Source organism: Sorex araneus, chromosome X (assembly GCF_027595985.1).
Source record: "Sorex araneus isolate mSorAra2 chromosome X, mSorAra2.pri, whole genome shotgun sequence".
Lineage (NCBI taxonomy): Eukaryota > Metazoa > Chordata > Mammalia > Eulipotyphla > Soricidae > Sorex > Sorex araneus.
The window spans coordinates 270,109,996-270,128,757 of NC_073313.1; the positions used below are offsets into that span (position 1 = coordinate 270,109,996).

General features: G+C 55.1%; 1 protein-coding gene across 6 annotated transcripts in view; it reads right to left on the minus strand.

Annotated features, from left to right (window-relative positions):
* The window catches only part of TENM4 (teneurin transmembrane protein 4), a 708,342-nt gene that overhangs the window by 229,302 nt on the left and 460,278 nt on the right, over positions 1-18,762 (minus strand). For 5 of the 6 annotated variants that reach the window (XM_055123102.1, XM_055123103.1, XM_055123101.1 and 2 more), the window contains one exon: positions 16,608-16,817. The exons of the other annotated variant lie outside the window; for it this stretch is intronic. In XM_055123102.1, coding sequence (XP_054979077.1) covers positions 16,608-16,817 — 210 coding nt within the window. The remainder of the gene's footprint in view (positions 1-16,607; positions 16,818-18,762) is intronic. 6 annotated transcript variants of the gene reach the window in all.

The following is an 18,762-nucleotide window of genomic DNA, read 5'->3' on the forward strand; positions in this document are numbered from 1 at the left end:
CTAAGTCTGCTTTCTGGCAGTCACGCTTTTCCTAAGCCTAGCTGCTACTGAGCCCTGCAGCTCAACCCCGAGGCTGGTTCTGCATGGCTGCCTGACTTCCGAAAGCAGATCACCCCTTGCCCACTCTCTCCTGCTCCTTTCTCCTTAGCCCCTCCTCCAGCTGGAATAAGGATGGATTTTTCCCGCTTCTCTCTGCACGCATGGCTGAGCTGTCCACGCCAGGTGAGAAGTCAGAGCCAGCACTCTCCAGGGTGGCACTGCAGGGTGGCACTGCCGAGTCAGAGCCCTGGGATGCCGGCCTGGGCTCCCCCTTTTCCTGACCTGCATCTCATGGGCTCGAGGGGAGGCAACACCAGTGGGTTTGCTGCTGTGTGGATGCCTCTCTCCTGCATTCTTCGGTCTCTTTGCTGTGGTGCCTTCTGTGCCGGAGGAAACCTCCCCTGCCCTGTCTGCCTGCAGCTCTCACACCCCCCCGGCAGGTATGGGAGCCTAGTCTGCCCATTTCCTCCCCACGAGCGGGATAAGAAATTGTTCCCTCTCACTGCCACAGCACCACATACAACCTCTGAGCTACCCGGACGCGGTCCTTCTCCACCCCTCCACAGTGGGGCTTTAACGTTTCAACGCAAAGTTATCTGAAGCACAGAGGACATCCCGTAGCATTAAATCAATGGGTCCGTGTAATTGTGGTTGGAAACGGGGAGAAAATCTGCTTGTATTCTTCCGTGTTGTCTACTAGCTCTCAGAGGGCGAGGCCTGGTTCTTCTACGCCTCTCCTGGCACAACGTCAGGCCTAGACCAAGAGCGACGGATGTTAATTTCTAGGAAACGGATTTTCCCTGTACTCTAAAGCCACACACTTTCACTCCAGAGTGTGTGAAAGAGCAAGTGTGCAGGGAGCAAACCCAGATGATGATGGCTTCAGCCCTCAGCGCCGAGAGAACTTTCCATCCTTCCCTATGCCCACACTCAGCCAAGTCCATCCTGCTGGACGCAGTTTCCTATTTGACCTTTTCCCTGATTTTTAAATTTTTAACTGCAAATGAAAACTGTATTTTCTATTATTTGAGCACATGATTTCAGGGCTTACCTAAAACTCCATCCTACAGACAAAAGATAGATGTATTGTACCAAGTTCCTATGACCTGTTTTTGTCCTTGAAAAGATGTTTTCATCACACCGTAAGCGTCGTCCCCCCCCCACCCCCAGGTCAGACCTGGTTCTGGGGGCACCAGTGGAAGCCTCCTTCACGGGGTGAGGCCTCAGAAGAGCAGAGACTGAATCTCTCTCCCGGGCCCTAGGGGGGGCGTCTGGGAGGATGAACAGCCACACAGGGCGGAGCTCACAGAAGCTGGCCTGAGGGGCAGGAGCTGCTACCAGGCCCCCATCTCAGCTCTTCTCCCGTGAACCCTCCTGGCAGCTCCAGGGGACAAACAGCCATTGTGGGGGCCTCCAGGGCCCTGAGACTGGGAACCGTAACCTGAGCCTCGGGTCACCCTGGGGACACCCCGTGACAGATGACAGTGCCTGTCAGGGCCCTGGATTGTGTCCCAGCACAGGTGTGGGGGGATTGTCTGTCTGCCTCATCTCCCCAGCCGCCTCTCCTCTCCCTGCCCCCAGCCTGGCCTGTTTTTCAGAGCCGAGACAGGAGAGTTATCTTTGCTGGAGGCCCTGGGCCCTCCAAAGTCCCCCCAAATTGCCTGAGAAATAGCCTCACTCTGTCAGCTGCCAAAGGGGACCAGGCCCCTCAGGCCTTGCGGTCTGAAGAGGAGAGAGGGGAGGGGAAGGCAGAGCTGCAGGAGGACCCTAAAGGGGCCTGTGGGGGCTGAGGGAAGGTCTAGGAGTGACTCTCAGAGGTAGGCAACCCCCCAGGGAATGTCTTCTGTGGAGATCCTGGCACCACCCCTTCACACTTGCCTTGTGACCTCGGGAATCGGGGGCACCTGCAGAGTTGGGGGCTCAGATAGGACCACCACGGCTCACCCACAGTGGGCCCATCTGGTGCCAGTTCTCCCTGTAGCCCATGTCCCGGGCTCGCAAAGCCTCTCTGTGTGGCCACCAGTGGCACCCTCCACCTACCTGCCCGCTCCCCCACCTGCTGGCAGCCCCCACCCCCTCCCCTGACCCCTCGGCTGAGCAGCAGAAGCCGCGTCTCTTACAGAGAGACAGGGTACCCGATTCTTGGACCTGGTTCTCCTGCAGATCCTGAGCCTGTTGTCGGCAGCTCCTGGGACAGGTCCTGATGCTCAGGTGGGGAGGGGGCGCTGAGGCTGGCCTGGCTAGCAGCAGTCTCTACTCTCAAGAAATCCAGGTTTCCAGGAGAGCCCCTCGTGGCTGCAGCGCATGGGCAGGCTCTGAGCCGACCTCAGCCCCAAGCACTTCCCTCCAGAGGCGCCACCAGAGCCCCGAGACCTTCTGGCAGGGCTTCCCCCCACTCCCACTATGCAGGTGGAGAGCCCTGCGCAAGGACCACCGTGCTAGCAAAGCCCCAATGCCAGGAGCTCACAGGTGTGGGGGGGCCCGAGGAGAGGCTTTCATACCCTGACTTCTGGGCGGCTTTTTCCGCCTAGAAGAACTGAGTTTTGACACTTCCGATCCACACAGGACACTGGCTTTCCGAAGCAGAGACAGGAAAGGTGGGATCAGGCTGAGGGCCAAGCGGCTGGGCATGGGGTACCTGCTCTTCCCCTAGGTGCGGGTTGGAAAGGGAGATCCGGACCTGCCAAGCGGCGCTCTGGTCCACAAGGGCCGATCGGAGCATCCTCAGCCCCACTTGCAGGTGGGTCCTCTGGGGCAGCGGGAGAAGCAGAGCCTCACTCCACCAGGAAGTGGCAGGGCTGGGGCTAAAGGGAGGCCTGTAAGCTGATTTCAAGGAGTATCGCCCCTTTCCAGAAAACTCTTTATAAGAAGGTAAAAGAGAATTATTTTTCATGACTCTATGTGCCTGCTCTTCCATTAAAAATGGTACAGTGCTCATCCTTTAGACTGAAAAAAAAGGAGCAATTTTTTTTCAAATTCATTTTTTCAGGAAAATAAGTCAAAGATCAGGGAGAAATTTCCAGAAAATTGGGGTAAGGGCAAGCTTTGCAGGCGTGAGGTCCAGCCTCAGTCCCCAGTACCACTGGGAGTCCCTGAGCACCCTGGGGAGTGCTCCCCAAGCTCCAAGCTGGAAGCAGTGCCCACGCACCCGAGTGTGGCCCCAAACCCCAAACAACAAAGCAACAAATCAAACGAGGACTCTCCGATGCCTTCGCAGTATCTGCACATCTGACACTAAGAGACACTATTTAGCAGTCACAGTATATGGCGGCTCTTGACACCCAGTGACCACACCCTGTAATAATGTTCCCTAAAAAGGAGGCCAGAGCACAGAGAGGAAAACCAGCTTGCCCAAGGCCACACAGCTTTTGGCGCAGACTCAGGGACTGGGACGGACTCGCTGGCCGCAGCTGAGCCCTCCCAACCAGAGGCAGCAGCTTCTGTATTTGATTGGATTGTGGTCTGTCTGGGTTCGAGGGAGGTAGTCGCTGGGGAGAGGAGGGAGGGTATTTGGGAACCTTACCAAGGACTGGAAAAGCAGGAGGCGGAAAAGGTTTTACTCCCAAACACCTCCTTCCTAGAACACTTGAAACAGAAAAGTTTGCCTTTACAATCCAGAGTTTTCAAGTTTCTGCTGATGGCGAATTGTTTTATGCTCCAGCTATAAACCCCCGGCAGAGAGGAGCAGTGGCCAGGCGGGCCTGGCTCTCACCACGGCTGTGCTGCTGTAAAGCTCTGGTTACGAGGATCACGGCTGGTGCCAGGGCAGTTTAACAAGTAGGAACACACATAATTGGTTCCAGTCGCCCAGCACCGAAGGCCTATTTCTAGAGGGCGCACACACGCCTGCCAATGTGGTTCCCATTATCGACCCCAGCGCCTGGCGGGAGCCCCTCTACATCCCCAAAGTGCCTGTTTTATCACAACTGCAGAACATTAGTCTCTGCAAAGGTTCAGCAGATTTTGAATTCTCAGTTCCCACAGGGCCGGGAGCGGGATCTTGCCACAAAAGGTGGCCACATCTCAAGGGTCCCAAGCAACCTTTGCAAACACCCAGATGCTGTTACATAAGCTCTGCATCCTCAAATACAAACTCTGCCCATGTTTTGTTTCGACAGACTCAAAATAACATCACAAAAGCACCCGTTCGTCCCCTAAACCTTTCCATTGCTAGCATATTGCCACGCTGCTTTCTCTTTCTCTCATAGTTTGTGCTGACCGTTTGAAAGTGGTAGAACTCTATAGGTGGTTGGAATGACTACCTTAGAGTAAGGACTTCTCTTGATGACTCGGTCAGTCATGACCAGGGGGAAGGCACTTGCCTTGCATACAGCTGGCCCCCGTTTGGTCCCCATCACTTCATACAGTCTTCTCCCACCAAGCATCTAAGAAGTGATTCCTGAGCACAGTCAGGAGTAAGACTTGAGAACCACTGGGTGCATGAAGCCCAACCATAACCCCCACAGAAAACAAAGAAACAACCCAAAGAAACAATGATTCTAGCAAAGAGCATATCACTTCTTCTTCCTCCTCCTTCTCCTCCTCCTCCTCCTCCTCCTCCTCTTCTTCTTTTTAAATTTTGGGCCATATGTAGTGATGCTTAGGGGTTACTCCTGGCACAATCAGGAATTACTCCTGGCAGTGCTTGGGGGACCATATGGGATACCAGGGATGACACCAGAATCGGCCGTGTGCAAGGCAGGCATGCTATTCACTGTGCTGTCTCTCCAGTCCCTAGCATATCACTTATAAAAAGTTCTCCAATAACTCCCCAAATGTCTTCTTTACAGCCTTAAAACAATGAGAATATAGTTCAGACTCAAATATCATGTTTGGATATTATGCGTTTCTTTCCGAGGTCTCCCACTCGCCCTGATATCCCTTTAAGGGAAGTCCAGGCCAGCTGCCCTCCAGACTGACCCATACTCTTTCTGTTTTAAGTGAATCACCGTGAGGTACAGTTACAGACTTACAAACTTCCGTGCTTGAATTTCATTCATACAATGATCGAGTACCCATCCTTCCACCAGTACCCATTCTCCACCACCAATGATCCCAGTATCCCTCCCCCCACCCCCACCCCCACCATCCCCACCCAACCCCCACCACTATGGCAGGACATTTCCTTTTGCTCTCTCTCTTTTGGGTGTTGTGGTTTGCAGTAGAGGTATTAGCCTCCCGAGGTAGCCATGCCAATCTGGCCCAGTGTTTAGATGATGACCTGTGATCTTTCTAATGGTACCTTTTCACTCTGTGACACCCGAATGCTCTCAGATCAGTCATTAAATCTGCCTGTTCCCCTCCACTTTCAGCCTCCACCCTCCAAAATCATCCCAACCAAGATCACCAGCTACAGCACCGGGCGACCCACATCCATGGTACATGCCACGTGTGCATCTTGAGCCTCAGTAGGTCAGAGGTCAGGGGTGAAGGGGGCGTTCAATCTCCTCTTTCTCATGCTACATGATTCCTGCCAGATGGGAGCGTGGGGTCTCGCTCAGCGGGATCTGTGGACCCTCGGGAATGCCCAGCTGTGTGACCTGAGAGGGAGTCACAGTGGGAACCAGAAGGCCCAGCTCCAGCTCTCTCTGCTGCCACTGCTGACCCCGCAGCCGGCCAGTCTTTCCCATGTCCTAGCAGAGTGGGGAGTGCTGAAGTGTCCTTCTGCTAGATCACTCAGAAGCCAGTGGAGAACACTGAGGAAAGGGAGGTGCCCTGGCTGAAGCAAGGGGCGCAGGCCTGGCCCCAAAGAGTGTGGGCTAGAGAGAGATTACGAGGGAGGGAAACAGGCCCCCGCACGCCTGAACAGCCACAGCAGTGACCGTGAGGTGGTCTGCGGCCTGCTGCCAGGGGCACAGGACTGCCAGGGAGCTGGAGCTGGGAGCCAGGGCGGTCCCAGGCTGATCTTTGCACGGCTGACCCTAATCACGCCAAAGGGCCTGGCGTCCTTGTCCCAGCTCCTCGGGGCGGCACATCACAGGCTGCGGAGTGGGCAGGAGCAGCCCGCGGCTGAGGGCGGGAGAGCTGGGGCCATTTGCTGAGCGAGCTGGTTGACCCCAGAAGCTTGTGTCTCTTGTCTGAGCTTTCAAGGGCCACTGCCCCTTGCCATTAAGCCACCTCCAGACAAAGGCCGTCACCAGCTCAGACAAATAAGCTGCTTAGCTAGGCCTCATGCATCATCTTGTCACCGATGCAGGGGCCCGACTGGGGTCTCTTAAAAGGACTCCATGCTGGTGTCAACTCAGCGCTTCCATTCAGGGGGTTCCGGGCGGCTTGGGGTTGCTGCCCAGATGTTCACAGGCTCCTGGCAGGAGGGCAGGGGCGGGGGGCGCGGGAACCTCTGATCTCCTGGGGAGCCTCCCAAGACCCCTGGCTTCCTGGGGGCTGTTGTCAAGGGGACAATGGATGTCAGATGAAGGAGCGCAGCCTGGCGCGGTGAGAGAAGCCAAGGCAGGGCACATCTGGGATGCAAAGTGCCACCTCCGCCCAGGGCCTTAGGCCGGCCGTGGCCCCCGGCCCAAGATGTGGCTGGGTGACCAGCAGCCATGGCAGCAAACACAGCCATCGCCATTGGTCAAGACGGAACGAAAGGCGAGTGCTTGGCGCCAGGGCACAGGGTGCCCCTGCTGCCCCCAGCATGATGCACCCAACAGCACGGACAGGGCGGGCCTCTCATTCTGCACGGAGCAGCAGGAACTGGGGGGGGGCAGCTCATCCGCCAGAGTGACGGCTCTGCACTCACCCCCGCGCACCAGCAGAGCCGGCAGGCGGGGGTGGGAGTGTGTGCCAAACACACGCCCCGCAGTGCCCAGGCAAGGGCTCCTCCACCCCACAGACCCCACTGAGATGGAGGAGCCCGGGCAGTCTGCAGGCTCCCTCGGGTCTGCCTCCCACTCAGGATTCGCCACTGGCAACCGCGAGTGGCTCTAAAGGGCAAACAAGCTTCCCTGAGCCCCGACACACAAACGCCTCGCCTTCCGTGGTCTCGGGCATGCATGGCTCTGAGGGCAGTGAGGAGGGCCACACCACCAGACCTGACGGACTGCAGCACCCTAAGGAGCAGCTGGGCCCACAGGGGCCTCTGTGGAGACGGGTGTGGGCAGTTTGAGGGGAGATGCCAGCTTGAGGGGCTGGGGGTGGGCAGGACAGGCTCCTGGGGGGCTCTGTGAGCGCATTTGGGCTTTGGAAGGTTCCCGGGGAGAGTGAGAAGGAGGAGGCGTGGTGCAGGCCAGGGAAGCAAAGACCAGCAGGAAACGCTTTGGCTAAGGGGACCAGAATGGCGGGCCCGTTAGCGGGCGGCCAACCCACTGAACCTCCGCCTTCACCTGTTCACAGACCAGCAATCAGAAAAGCTCGACTTGGATCAGCAACAAAAAACGTCCCCGCTGGGGGCCAGCCACAGAAAAGCAGTGAGCACAGAGATCTGGCCGCTCTCCCAGGAGCGCGAGGCTGCTTCCCCCTCACCTCATGCCAGAGGCCTAATTCCTGACTTGTCCCCATTTTCCAGACGGGCAAGTGGGTAAGGAGCTGAGCCAGGGTATTTCAGTGCTGTGTCCTTGGACCTCAGAGCCACAGGGAGGGCGATGCGGGGATCTGGCCTCATCAGGTGGCTCAGCCCCTCTGAACGGGGCTTCTAAACGGGGGTTTCTGGAAGCACAAACATAACCCAGGTCCCAGCCTCCCAGGGTTATTTACAGAAACATGATCTGCCCAGAAGAAAGGGAGGGAAGCCTTAATGAACTATCCGTCATCTTCCCCTGGCCGGGGGAGGGGCGCGGAAAGGCCAGCCGAGCAGAAGGTAAAGGCATCACAGTTTCATCTGGAAACAAATATCAACGGGGTCCTGGGGTCTGTGGGAGCACCAGGAAGGAGGACCCACAGAGAGGGCAGCAAGAAGCTCACCGCACACCCAGATGTGCTTTGTTTGCTTAGCTGTAGCTTTAATTCCTCTCCCTCAGCTGAACCTGGGTGGGCAGGGGTGCGGGTGGGGGACAGACCCCCAGGACTGGATCTGGGACTTCCAGCCCACCAGAGCTGTTCACTCTCTCCCAGAGGCCTGGCCTCCAACCTCTGGCTTCCAGAAGGAGGCAGGGAAACTACCTCCGGGATTTGCCACTGGGCCCTCACAGCGTGGAAGCTAATTGCTCCAGAGATGGGGGGACCGAGACCCAGGGAGGGGGAGAAGCTTGTCCAGAGAAGCAGCGTGACAAGAATCTGAGGGTGCAGAAGCGCCCCCTATTCCCGTGACCTGTCTTGGGTCCTTTCTGGCTTTCTCCTGGCTCTGGGCCTTTTGGGTCTTTTCAAAGTCGGGAGTTTTGTTTTGTTTTGGTTTGGTTTGGTTTTTACCCGTTTAATCTTAAGCACCTACATAAACCCTTCATAAACCTTTCCTTCCAGCAGAGGGGGAAGGAAAAGGGAGAGAGAGAGGGGCAGGAGCAAAGCAAGCTTTGGGGTTGCTGGTCCAAACTGGGGGTCTAAGCAATAAGGGGGTAACCCAGCTGAGCTCAAAGCAGCCCTCAGACCAGGTTAATTGCAGGAGGTTGTGAGGGCCTGGTGGTGAGAGAGCTTCCAGAAACAGCCACACTTGGCCTGGGGAAGAAGGGTTGGCCCCGGGGGCCCTCGGAGATATTTGTTTTCCAGCTGAGCAGGCTGAAGGGGGAACATCAAAGCGGAGGGAGTAGGAGAAAGGCCGCAGAATGGGCTCCGATGATTTTATGGAGAAGAGTCTAGGCAGTATAGAGAGCAACGGGGCATCATATCATCCGTATCACAAGCAGGATGGTTAGACATTTCTGTCCAGCCCCTCGGAGGATGTCAGAAGGGGGTCTCGCGAGGCACTCAAGTGCTTTGGACCCCAAACCCTTCCCAGTCCCCTCAACCCAGAGAAGCATCCTTCCTGCACACACCACTTCTGCCATTTAGAGTTGCAGCTACCTTCTGATTATGACAAGGGACTCTTGGCTGTCACAGACAACTTGCTTTCAAGATGGAAATGTTGGCGCTTTACAAGTCTGACAAGGGAGCAGCCTAGAGAGGAGGACCAGGGAGACAGTGCAGAGGGTAGGGGTCTGCCTTGTGTGCAGCTGACCCAGGTTCGATTCCCAGCACCACATTGGGTTCCCCTGAGCCCCTCTAGGAGTGATCCTGAGTGCAGGGCCAGGAGTCAGGGGTGTGGCATTATGGGGTGTGGCCCACCCTGCCACCCATGGCCCCAAAGGGAAGGGCGGCAAGTAGCGGTGCCAGCCAATACCCACGGCAGAGGCCGAGAGTGGCTCCAGGCAGGATGGAGCTGAGTCAGCGCCCACACTCCCTCCCTCGGAGCTAAGTAAGAGGCCATGGCCCCAGACTCAGTCCCCAGGAGGGCGCTGCCCCCTCTCAGCCCTGGGCACTGGCCAAGCTCACAGGACTGAGAAGAAGCCACAGGGAGGAGGACCGGAGTGGCACTGGGCATGTGCGGGTGATGAGAATGTGAGCCAGAGACTCAGTTCACACGTGCTGCCTGGCTTGCTGCAGGCCTGCTCGGCCACAGGCTCCTGCGGTGCCACAGGGACTGTGAGCCTTGGGAAATGTCCACAAAGACGCCAGAGGCGGGTCACAGACACGTCGGGCCGGACACAAGCCAGGCCCAGCTTCCAGACGGAAACAAAGCTGAGACGCACAGCTTCCTCAGGGGTGGTCCAGGAACTCCGGGAGCCAATCGAGTCAGCACCCCCCCCCCCCAACAGTATTTTTGTTCCTTTTAATGCAATGGCATTTGGGGGAAACTGGCGGGGAAGGAGCTACAGAGAGCCTTCACCGCCCTCACCGAGTGACTAATTAGAGGGCCTGATTTCTCTCAAGACGTTCTGTTACATTAATTCAAAATGTGACCTGTTTACTCTGCAAGGTCAGGAAGAAGCCTTACCTCCTCGAAAGCCAATATGGCAATTAAATTAGAGTCACCAGCCGCTTGCCAGAGGTAACATATGAAAAAGGGCTTTGTAAACTATACAAAAACAGAGCTGATCCCTGTGTGGCTTTCCCACTGCCCCCAATTAGGGGGACATAATTGCCTGCCCCTGGTGGAGGCCGCAGGGCAGGGCCTGGCCAGCTGAGAGAGGCACCTGGTCCACGGTCCACGGTCCCGAAGGCCGAACTTGGCATCTTCGTTCTGTGCTGGGGCAAACTGCATTGTCGCTAAGAGCCTGTGTGATTGTATAGTGTTTGTGGCCCTGCTCCTATGAGGGTGACTGCATGGGTGTGTGCGTGCACGCGTGCATGTGTGCGTGTGCCTGTGTGTGTTGGGGGTTGGGCAAAGCCTGGTGGAAGAAGGTTGAAAAGAATTAGACTTTCCCTCTTGATTCCCGCACCTAGAGCTGCTCAGCAGAGGAAACAAAGGCACAGACAAGGCCTGACTCAGGGCATCTGCAGCCGTACAAGGAAATCAGACCCAGAACGACGACTCCCCCTATTACTGCTGTTCTGAGAAGACAGCGGGGCATCAATGACAGGGGGTCCCTACTCACAACTGGCTCTTAGGAGAGAGACCGTGACACCCACCCACAGCACCACCAACCCCAGCGGCTGGTTTCCACACTTGGCTGGAAATCCTGCAGACACTCGCACAGGCAGGCTAGTGCCTTCAGAGACGTGTCCCTGACTAATCTTTCGGGCCATGGTGCCCCCATTTAGAAAAGGACACAATTCAATGTCAACATCTATCAGTCACCACGCTAAACATAAACTCCTCAATAGATACTTTTGTCAAAATTCTTTTGGTGATAAATCTGACTTGAACTAGCCTGGGGCGTTGTTTGTCCAATCCCTCTGATGTCATTACTGACAAGCTAAATGCCAACATGACTGCATGCCAGGGGCTGTCCGGGGACACAGGACTCAGGCTCGTGAGGATGACGCAGTGTCTGCGCCATATTTTCTCTTTGAAATCAAAGCATTTCTGATTTCATCTGACTCCTAGGGTTTTGTTTAAGGGATTTGGATCAAACACTTATTTCATAAGATCTCTCTTCTTAGAATGCCCTGATCCCTCATCGGTTTGAAACTGTCCACCAACATTTAAAATGTCATCATAAATGAAGAAAGGATTCTGCTTTTCTTGCTATCAGGAGTTAGGTACGTTTTTGCATAGCTGCTATGTAAGCCATTTTTTTTTTAACTATCAACCTTTTGCTATGGGAGTAAAGAAGAGAGGGGAGAGAAATAAAATTACCCGGAAACATCAACCACCCCAAAGTCCTTCATCATTGGAACTCAGGAGAGAATGGAGACCCCCAAGTCCCTGCAATCAATTCAGCCTGAGCAACCCACAGGGCTCCATGGAACTTCGAGTGAAAGGAGACGAAGGCTGAGGGACACTTCTGCTCAACAGGCATCACTTCACCTTCTGATTCCACAAACTGACTTGCCAGGGCTCTGGCAGACCCTCGCCCCCACCCCTGGGGAGGGGAGCTTAGATAGGCCCTAAATTAAATTGCAATTTTGATTTGTTTTAAGAAACCCCTTTTGGAAGGAGCGCTCACATGCACTGCAGTGTTTCCCATTTAGAAAGAAAAATAAACACTCCTCCATGGGTCTGGCAGTCCAAGCGAAAGAATCCCAGCTGCTTGGGACCCAAGAACGTCAAGGAAACTGAGCCAGAGAGCAGCGATGCAAATGAGGGCGACCCTGGGAGAATGCGGCGAGCAAGCAGCCAGGAGAGAGCTAAGGAACACGGTCCAGGAGCCCAGGCTGGCTCTGAGTGCACTCAGAAGCTCTCAGTCCTCACAAAAAAACACAAGCGAAGATCATACTTGGTGGTATGTAACAGAGCTGAGCTCCACTTTGTCTCCATCACCTAGAAATTGGGTGATTCAGGGAAAGTCACTTAGCATCCCTGGTCGCCTGCCCTCACCTTAATGAAGGTATGTCACACAGTAGACAGAAAGATTCAGTGAACTAAAATGCCTCACACATAATCTTCCACCAAGGTATCTGAAGTGAGTAGCAAGAATGCCAAGGGAGGGGCTTGAGCGATAGCACAGCGGGTAGGGCGTTTGCCTTGCACGAGGCCGACCCGGGTTTGATTCTCAGCATCCCATATGGTTCCCTGAGCACTGCCAGGAGCAATTCCTGAGTGCAGAGCCAGGAGTAACCACTGTGCATCGCTGGGTGTGACGAAAAAAGCAGAATGCCAAGGGACTGGAGAGATAGTGCATAGGGTAGGGTGTTTGTCCTGCATGTGGCCAACCCGAGTTTGATCCCTGGCATCCCAAATCATTTCCTGAGCACTACCAGGAGTAATTCCTGAGCACAGAGCCAGGAGTAGCCCCTGAGCATTGCTGGGTGTGGCCCAAAACTAGAAGAAAAAGAACCCACAAAGATGGGACTCTTTGAAATTAGCTTTCCTTGTGGTGGAATTCTTAATATCTCCAGTCTACTAAGGAGACATGGAAACTACTGAAAAAATACAAATACAGAAGACAAAACCAAACCAAAAAACACAGGAAAGAAAATAGGGGCTCAGGAGCAAGGAAGGTTTGCATTTGAATCTCTACCATGGCCCTCATGGAGCTAGGGTCCCTTCTGAGGAACCTTGGGGACATAGAGGGATACAGAGAACCAGGAGCTGAAACAAGATGACGATCAAAGACCCACCAAGACGCTACTGCATGTAAATTCTTCCCCCATCCACTCCTCACCCCAGGATTAGAGACAAGGACAGCCTCTCTGATGGATTTATACCCTGACCCTGGGACACGGAAACTTAGTATTTAGACGAGAACAATTACAAAATATTCCATATTTATTCTGCCAAGTTTCTTTGGGGTGGGAACAAATAGCCACTTAATCCGAAAACCACTTCCTTAGCTCTTCTGCTGCGACCAGCTGATATCTGAGTGAGATCTTTGCACACCTCGTGATTTGGGGCTGATTATCCTTGGGGGTGGATTAGAACGCTGATGACTGAGGAAGCTGCTTGTCCACAGGGATTGTGAGCTGCTCGGTGATGTACCCTGAATTCACCCTGCACTTCACTTGGGGATTGCAGCAGCTGGTTTTGGGGCCCCTGAGACCTGGCAGGGCCACCCAGGGCTTGGAACTGGCATAGCTGCAGTCAGCAAGGAGAACGCCGGTCCACAGAGGGCCGGCCTAGCTGCAGAGCAAAGGGGCTGTGTCCCTCATGGAAAGCACTTTCTGAATGAAGGCTCTGCAGGGCGGGCCTCAGGGGTCTGGGACAGCGAGGGAATAGGTGCTTCCTAATGCCTCACACAGTGGAGTCTACACCTTGACTCTTTATAACCAGCAACCTGGGCATTTTTGTTCTAAAGAACAACAGTGACAATACAGTGGGTGGGGTATTTGCCTTGTACATGGCATACCGGGGTTTGATCCCCAGCACCCCATACGGTCCCCTGAGCCCAGCCAGAGAAGTGATATCTGTGAACAGAGCCAGGCGTAAGTCCTTGGCACCGCTGGACGTGGCGTCCAAACCAACAAACACCCAGATGGTTACTCTGAAAGGTTAGTTGCTCTGCCCAGGACGGCCTGTTTGGGACTGGACAGCAGGAGGCTGACTGTGTTTCCAGATGCACCAAGTTCCTTCCCCAACCTGCACCTTTGCTCACTCTCTCCCTCAGTAAACGACCTGAACAAAGGAAGCACCTTTGTTGTGTTTTATTTTTGTTGGGTTTGGGGGGCTACACCCTATGGCACTCAGAGGTTACTCTCAACGGTGCTTGAGGGGCCACGGGATGCAGGGGATCAAACCAGAGGTTCCTGAATGCAGAGCCATTTCCCCAGGCTCTGGCACTGAATGGCCATCTCTGTCATCTGAAAGTTTTACAGGAGGACACTTTATACCTTCCTGTACTGTCCAAGGACAAAGAACATAGTTCCTTTTGTAATCACAAAGCAAAACCAAAAGAGATGTCCCATTAAATTCACCTTGCATTTTTCCTCCACAAAAACTCATGAAATAAAACTCTGCATTAGACCCACAATGTAGCAAAGCCCACTGACCTTTGCTTGGGAGTACTGGGTGCAGGGGGAGGGGGTGCCGCCTCACAGCAGGCACCTGGATTGGGGGCGGAAAGGTGCACAGACTACAGCCCTGGGGGAAAAACGTGCTGACTCTCAGGACCTGCAATCCCAGAGCTGCAGGACCCAGACACCCCCGTTAGGCACAGGAATCAAATTTAACAACCTTTGGAGTCACCTGCTCAGAGCAGAGCATCCAGAGGAGGGACCAGAAGGATCTGCCCGTGCCCGGGGGAGCAGCGGAAGACAAGGCCTGCTCCCCACCCCCCTTATCCGCACCCCCTCCCGAGCAACTCTCTGCTGCTGACTCGCAACAAAGTGATGGCTCTGGCTCAGTTAATTAGCGAGGGGAAGATGAAGGACTTTAATCTCCTGCTTTCTCTTTCACCTGCAAGGCTTCTTTTCAATGAATTGAACAAAGAATATTATGGAGTGTGTGTGTGTGTGTGTGTGTGTGTGTGTGTGTTTCTTTCTCCCAAATAATCCTAAATCTGCTAGCAGGAAGTTCTCTGTGGGCACCAGATGGCACTCATGAAGTTGGGGTGCGGCCAGAGACAGCTCTAGCCCTGGGGAAACTGAGGCCTGAAGGGGACAGTGACTGTCCAAGAACAGCGGGTGAGCCGTAACAGCCGCCTGGAACTCAGCTCCTTTCTTCCCAGTCCAGGTTCTAGTTGCTGCACAGAATCTGGGTAACTAAGGGGCCAGGGGCAGGGCTTTGGGACATTTTCCATTCATGACCCCTTTCTGTCAAGACACATTTTTATGTGCCCCTGGGAAGACAGATGTTTAAAATATATATCAAACATTTACTGATATCAAGTCATGTGGAAATTTCTTTTTGCTATGGCGGTGGGAGGCCGCAGACGGTGGTCCTAGGGCTTATGTCTCCCTCAGGTGCACAGAGGGAGAAGCCTTGGGGCCCTGAACCAGGTTCAGGATGCAGGACTTGAGGTGACAAAGTATCAGCCACTCTCTCCTGTTTCTGAGGAAACCACCTTGAGAAGTGCCAGCTGGGAGAAAGCAAAGACTCCACCTTCCTTTGTCACTGAGGCTGGGGGAACATCTCACCTCGACACCCAGAGGTGCCTGGGTCTTGCTGATGCTGTGTGTGATTCTCACAAACATCTCCAGCCTGGACCAAGGTTGGAGGGGCAGGGCAGACCCCACCCTGCTGCCCTCCACCCCCACCCTGTCCCTGGCCTCTCTGGCAGGTGTCACTTCTGTGCAGCAAGGCTGGTCCCCTCTGCCAGGCTCAGACTCCCTCAGGCCCCAGGAGGTCTCCCCCAGGAGACAGGCAGAGCAGAGGGTCACCTCTTAGGTCACCTCAATATTGAGGTCACCCCCCCCTCCCGCATCATCAGGGCTGTGTGAAGCCACCATACACGACAGTCGTGACGAGATTCCTCTCCCCGGACCCCATCAGAGTACCTAGAGGAACTCCACATTGTATCCGTGAGAGGCTTCTTCAACTTGAAGAAGCCATATGACTGCCCAAGGTCCCACCGGATGACGCTTAACTTGAATAAAAGATAGATTGCCCGGCCCACAGACCCTTTCTTAGACCCCTCTGAACATCCATTTCCTCTCCAGAATCTGGCCAGGAATTCAGTGCCACAAGGGCATTTACAACATATACAACTCTAAAAGCCACACACAACCAAAGGTGTTATCTGGGGGGGGGTGGGGATCACAATTTCTCTCTTCTAAGAAACAAGAAATTTGCGGGTCTGGGATGAGGCTCAAGTGGTAGAGCACATGCCTCACACATGCAAGCACATGTCTTGTAGTAAGCGCACATGCATTCAAGGCGTGTGTCGGGTTCTTTATCTTATTTTTTCTTAAATTGAGATTCTGAAGTTTAAGATACCATTAATAATGGTTTCTCATGCACATAATTCTAACATCACACCCATCACCACTGCACCCACCTCCCCTCTACCCCCACCACACAATACACACACACACACACACACACACACACACACACACACACACACACACACACACACACACAGGGTCTCTGCACTGCGTGGGCCTAGGAGCAGCAGTAATCCTGGGCATTTACCCCTTTCAACAACGACAACAAACAGGGGAACCTTGGCTCTCTCTGCAGTTCCCACCTTACAAGTCTATCCCATGCCCTCGTGTAGGAATGGAATTCCCTCCTTGCAGAGACGCGGGCCGGCCCCGCGGTCCACAGAGAGGCCGAGCGCCTCGGCCCAGAGCACGCAGCACCCGGGTGGGCAGAGGCTGCTGCTCTGTGGCCCTTCCCCGCTACACGTGCTTCTTGGGGGTCTCCCAGCGCTCGGGAGATGACTGCTGAGCGCCGAACCAGCAGGGCCCTGAGCGCAGGTGAGTTCCCAGGGTCGGCGGAGACGCGACAGCTCGGGCCCCAGGTGGGGCTGGGCGGAGGGCCCCGACCGCGGGGGCGGGCACCGTCCCGCTCACGGGACCCGGCGAGCCTGTTGCATCCTCCCTCTGCTCCGCGTGGACCCGGGCCCCCGCGCCCCGCTCCCCCCAGCCGCGCCACTTAGGAAGAGAGAAGCACTTACCGTTCGCCGCGCCCCCCGGGCTGGCGGAGCCACTTCTAACTAAGAATGAATTAGGGACAAACTCGTCCTCTGAGTCCGAGTCCGCGGCGGGCGGGGCCACGGCGCTGCCTAGCAACCGCCTCCGGCTCTCATTGGCCGGCGGGGAGGGGGGCGGGGAGGGGGACGGCTCAACGGGGGTGGACGACGCGGAGGAACCATGCAAGGGCGCACCTGCGGGCCACAAAGACAAACACAGACAGAAAAGAAAAGAATGAACATCACTTTGAGCACACGAGGGGCAAGAGAAAACACGCATCGACGGGGAGGCTCCCACGCGGGACGCTGCGCTGCACACGGGGCAGAGCCGGGGGAGGTGGGCGGACCCCCTCCCAGAGCACCTGGACAAGTCCCCCACCTGGCCGCACCCAGGAAGCAGCCCGTCGCTGGTCCTCCTGGGATGTCCCCGGGGTTCTGAAGCCAGGTTCTGACCTTGCGATGCACCCACAAGAGCCGGGGAGAGGTTACACCGTCCACCCCGGACACGCTACAATATCAACACACTGTTTCAAGACATTTGGGGTGTGGGGCGCAGACTTGGGGCCGCATTCAGAGGTGCTCAGGACTGATTCCTGGCTCTGTGCTCAGGGGTCACTCTTTGGCAGGACTTGGGGGATCATACACGTGTAGTGCTGGGATGGAATGCCAGTCAGCTGCATGCAAGGCAAGCACCTAACGCTCTGTTCTCCCTCTCCCTTTCTCAGTCTCTCTGTCTCTGTCCCCCCCTCTGTCTCTGTCCCTCTCTGTCTCTCTCTGTCTCTCTGTCTCTATCTCTCTGGGCCCCAGACTCAATTCTGAAATTCTCTGCAACTTCAGTGAGAGAAAGAATCTTATCAGTCTCCCAGCAGGCACTAAATTAATATCTGCTAATACACCAGGACCAAATATATTCCTTTGGATCTAACAGCCTCCATTTAAATAATTCTATAATTTGTTGTTGTTTAAGTATTATATGGGGGCTTGGGAGGGGAACCATACCTGGCTGCGCTCAGGGCTTAGTCCTGGCTCTAAACGCAGGAATCACTCCTGACCGGGGCTCAGGGGACTCTATGCAGCACAGGGTGGTCAAACCCAGGCCCGTTGCTTGCAAGGCAAGCACCTTCCCTGCTATACCATGTCACCTCCCTGGTCCTCAATCTTGAATTTGATGCCAGTAGCCTCCCTGGGGTTCTCAGCTGCATTCTCAAGTCTCCAGCATGCCAGAGCCTAAAAGACGCCCACAGCTCGGAAACCCTCGTGCTCCGAGGGCCTGATCACTCTTGCAGCTCTTCAGGAGAGGCTGAGCAGCTGGGACCAGACAGCCCAGCCTTGACATGTGCACATGAGCAGTACACGGTGGACAGGAGGGGACACAGGCACAGACATACACAAGTGCACAGCACGAGGTGACGAGGTGACCATCTGTTCCACACAGTGGGGAAGGGGTTGCTGTCCCCCAACCCCAACCTGGGGGGTTAGAAGGAGTGAGACAGAATCAACCCCACCCGGCATCGCATAGACATGGGCCAGCAGGAAATAGGGGGCGCTTTCATGCCCCTGCACCATTCGGCAGAGCTCCCAGGAAGAGATGGAAAGAGGGCTAGCTGGGAAAACGCAAATCACATTTTGTGGTCTTTCCACCTGAGAAAGCATGCTAGGTCCACAGCCACCAAGTTCTCAGCTCTTTATAGTGACCCCTGCTGTGACCCCCTATAGGGGGTCTGGTTGATTCTTGAAATTCAGTGGGAGCGGCTGAGGCACCAGAGGTCAATGGCTATGACAGTCTCTGAGTGGCTGCCCCTTCTGTGTTTTTGTTCCACAGCCTAAAAATACAGTTTCACTTCAAAAATGCTCCAAGCCCATGCTCCCCACCTCCCTCGTGGGAGCCGTGATGTCTCTGGCCAGCCGGCATTGTGCAGGTGGTGATTCCTTGCCGTGAGCTAGCCTGGCCTCTCAGACTGATGCTGCACCTGGCCTGCTGTGTTTGCAGGGAACTCTCTGCCCCGACACAGGAGTGTTAGTTTATGGCTGGTACACACCGCTTTCTTGGGGTGCGCTTTGAGCCCAACAATCTGGGCTGAAACCTGGTTTCCGACTAGCTGTGTTATGGCAGGGGGATCATTTTCAGTTCTTCGTTTTT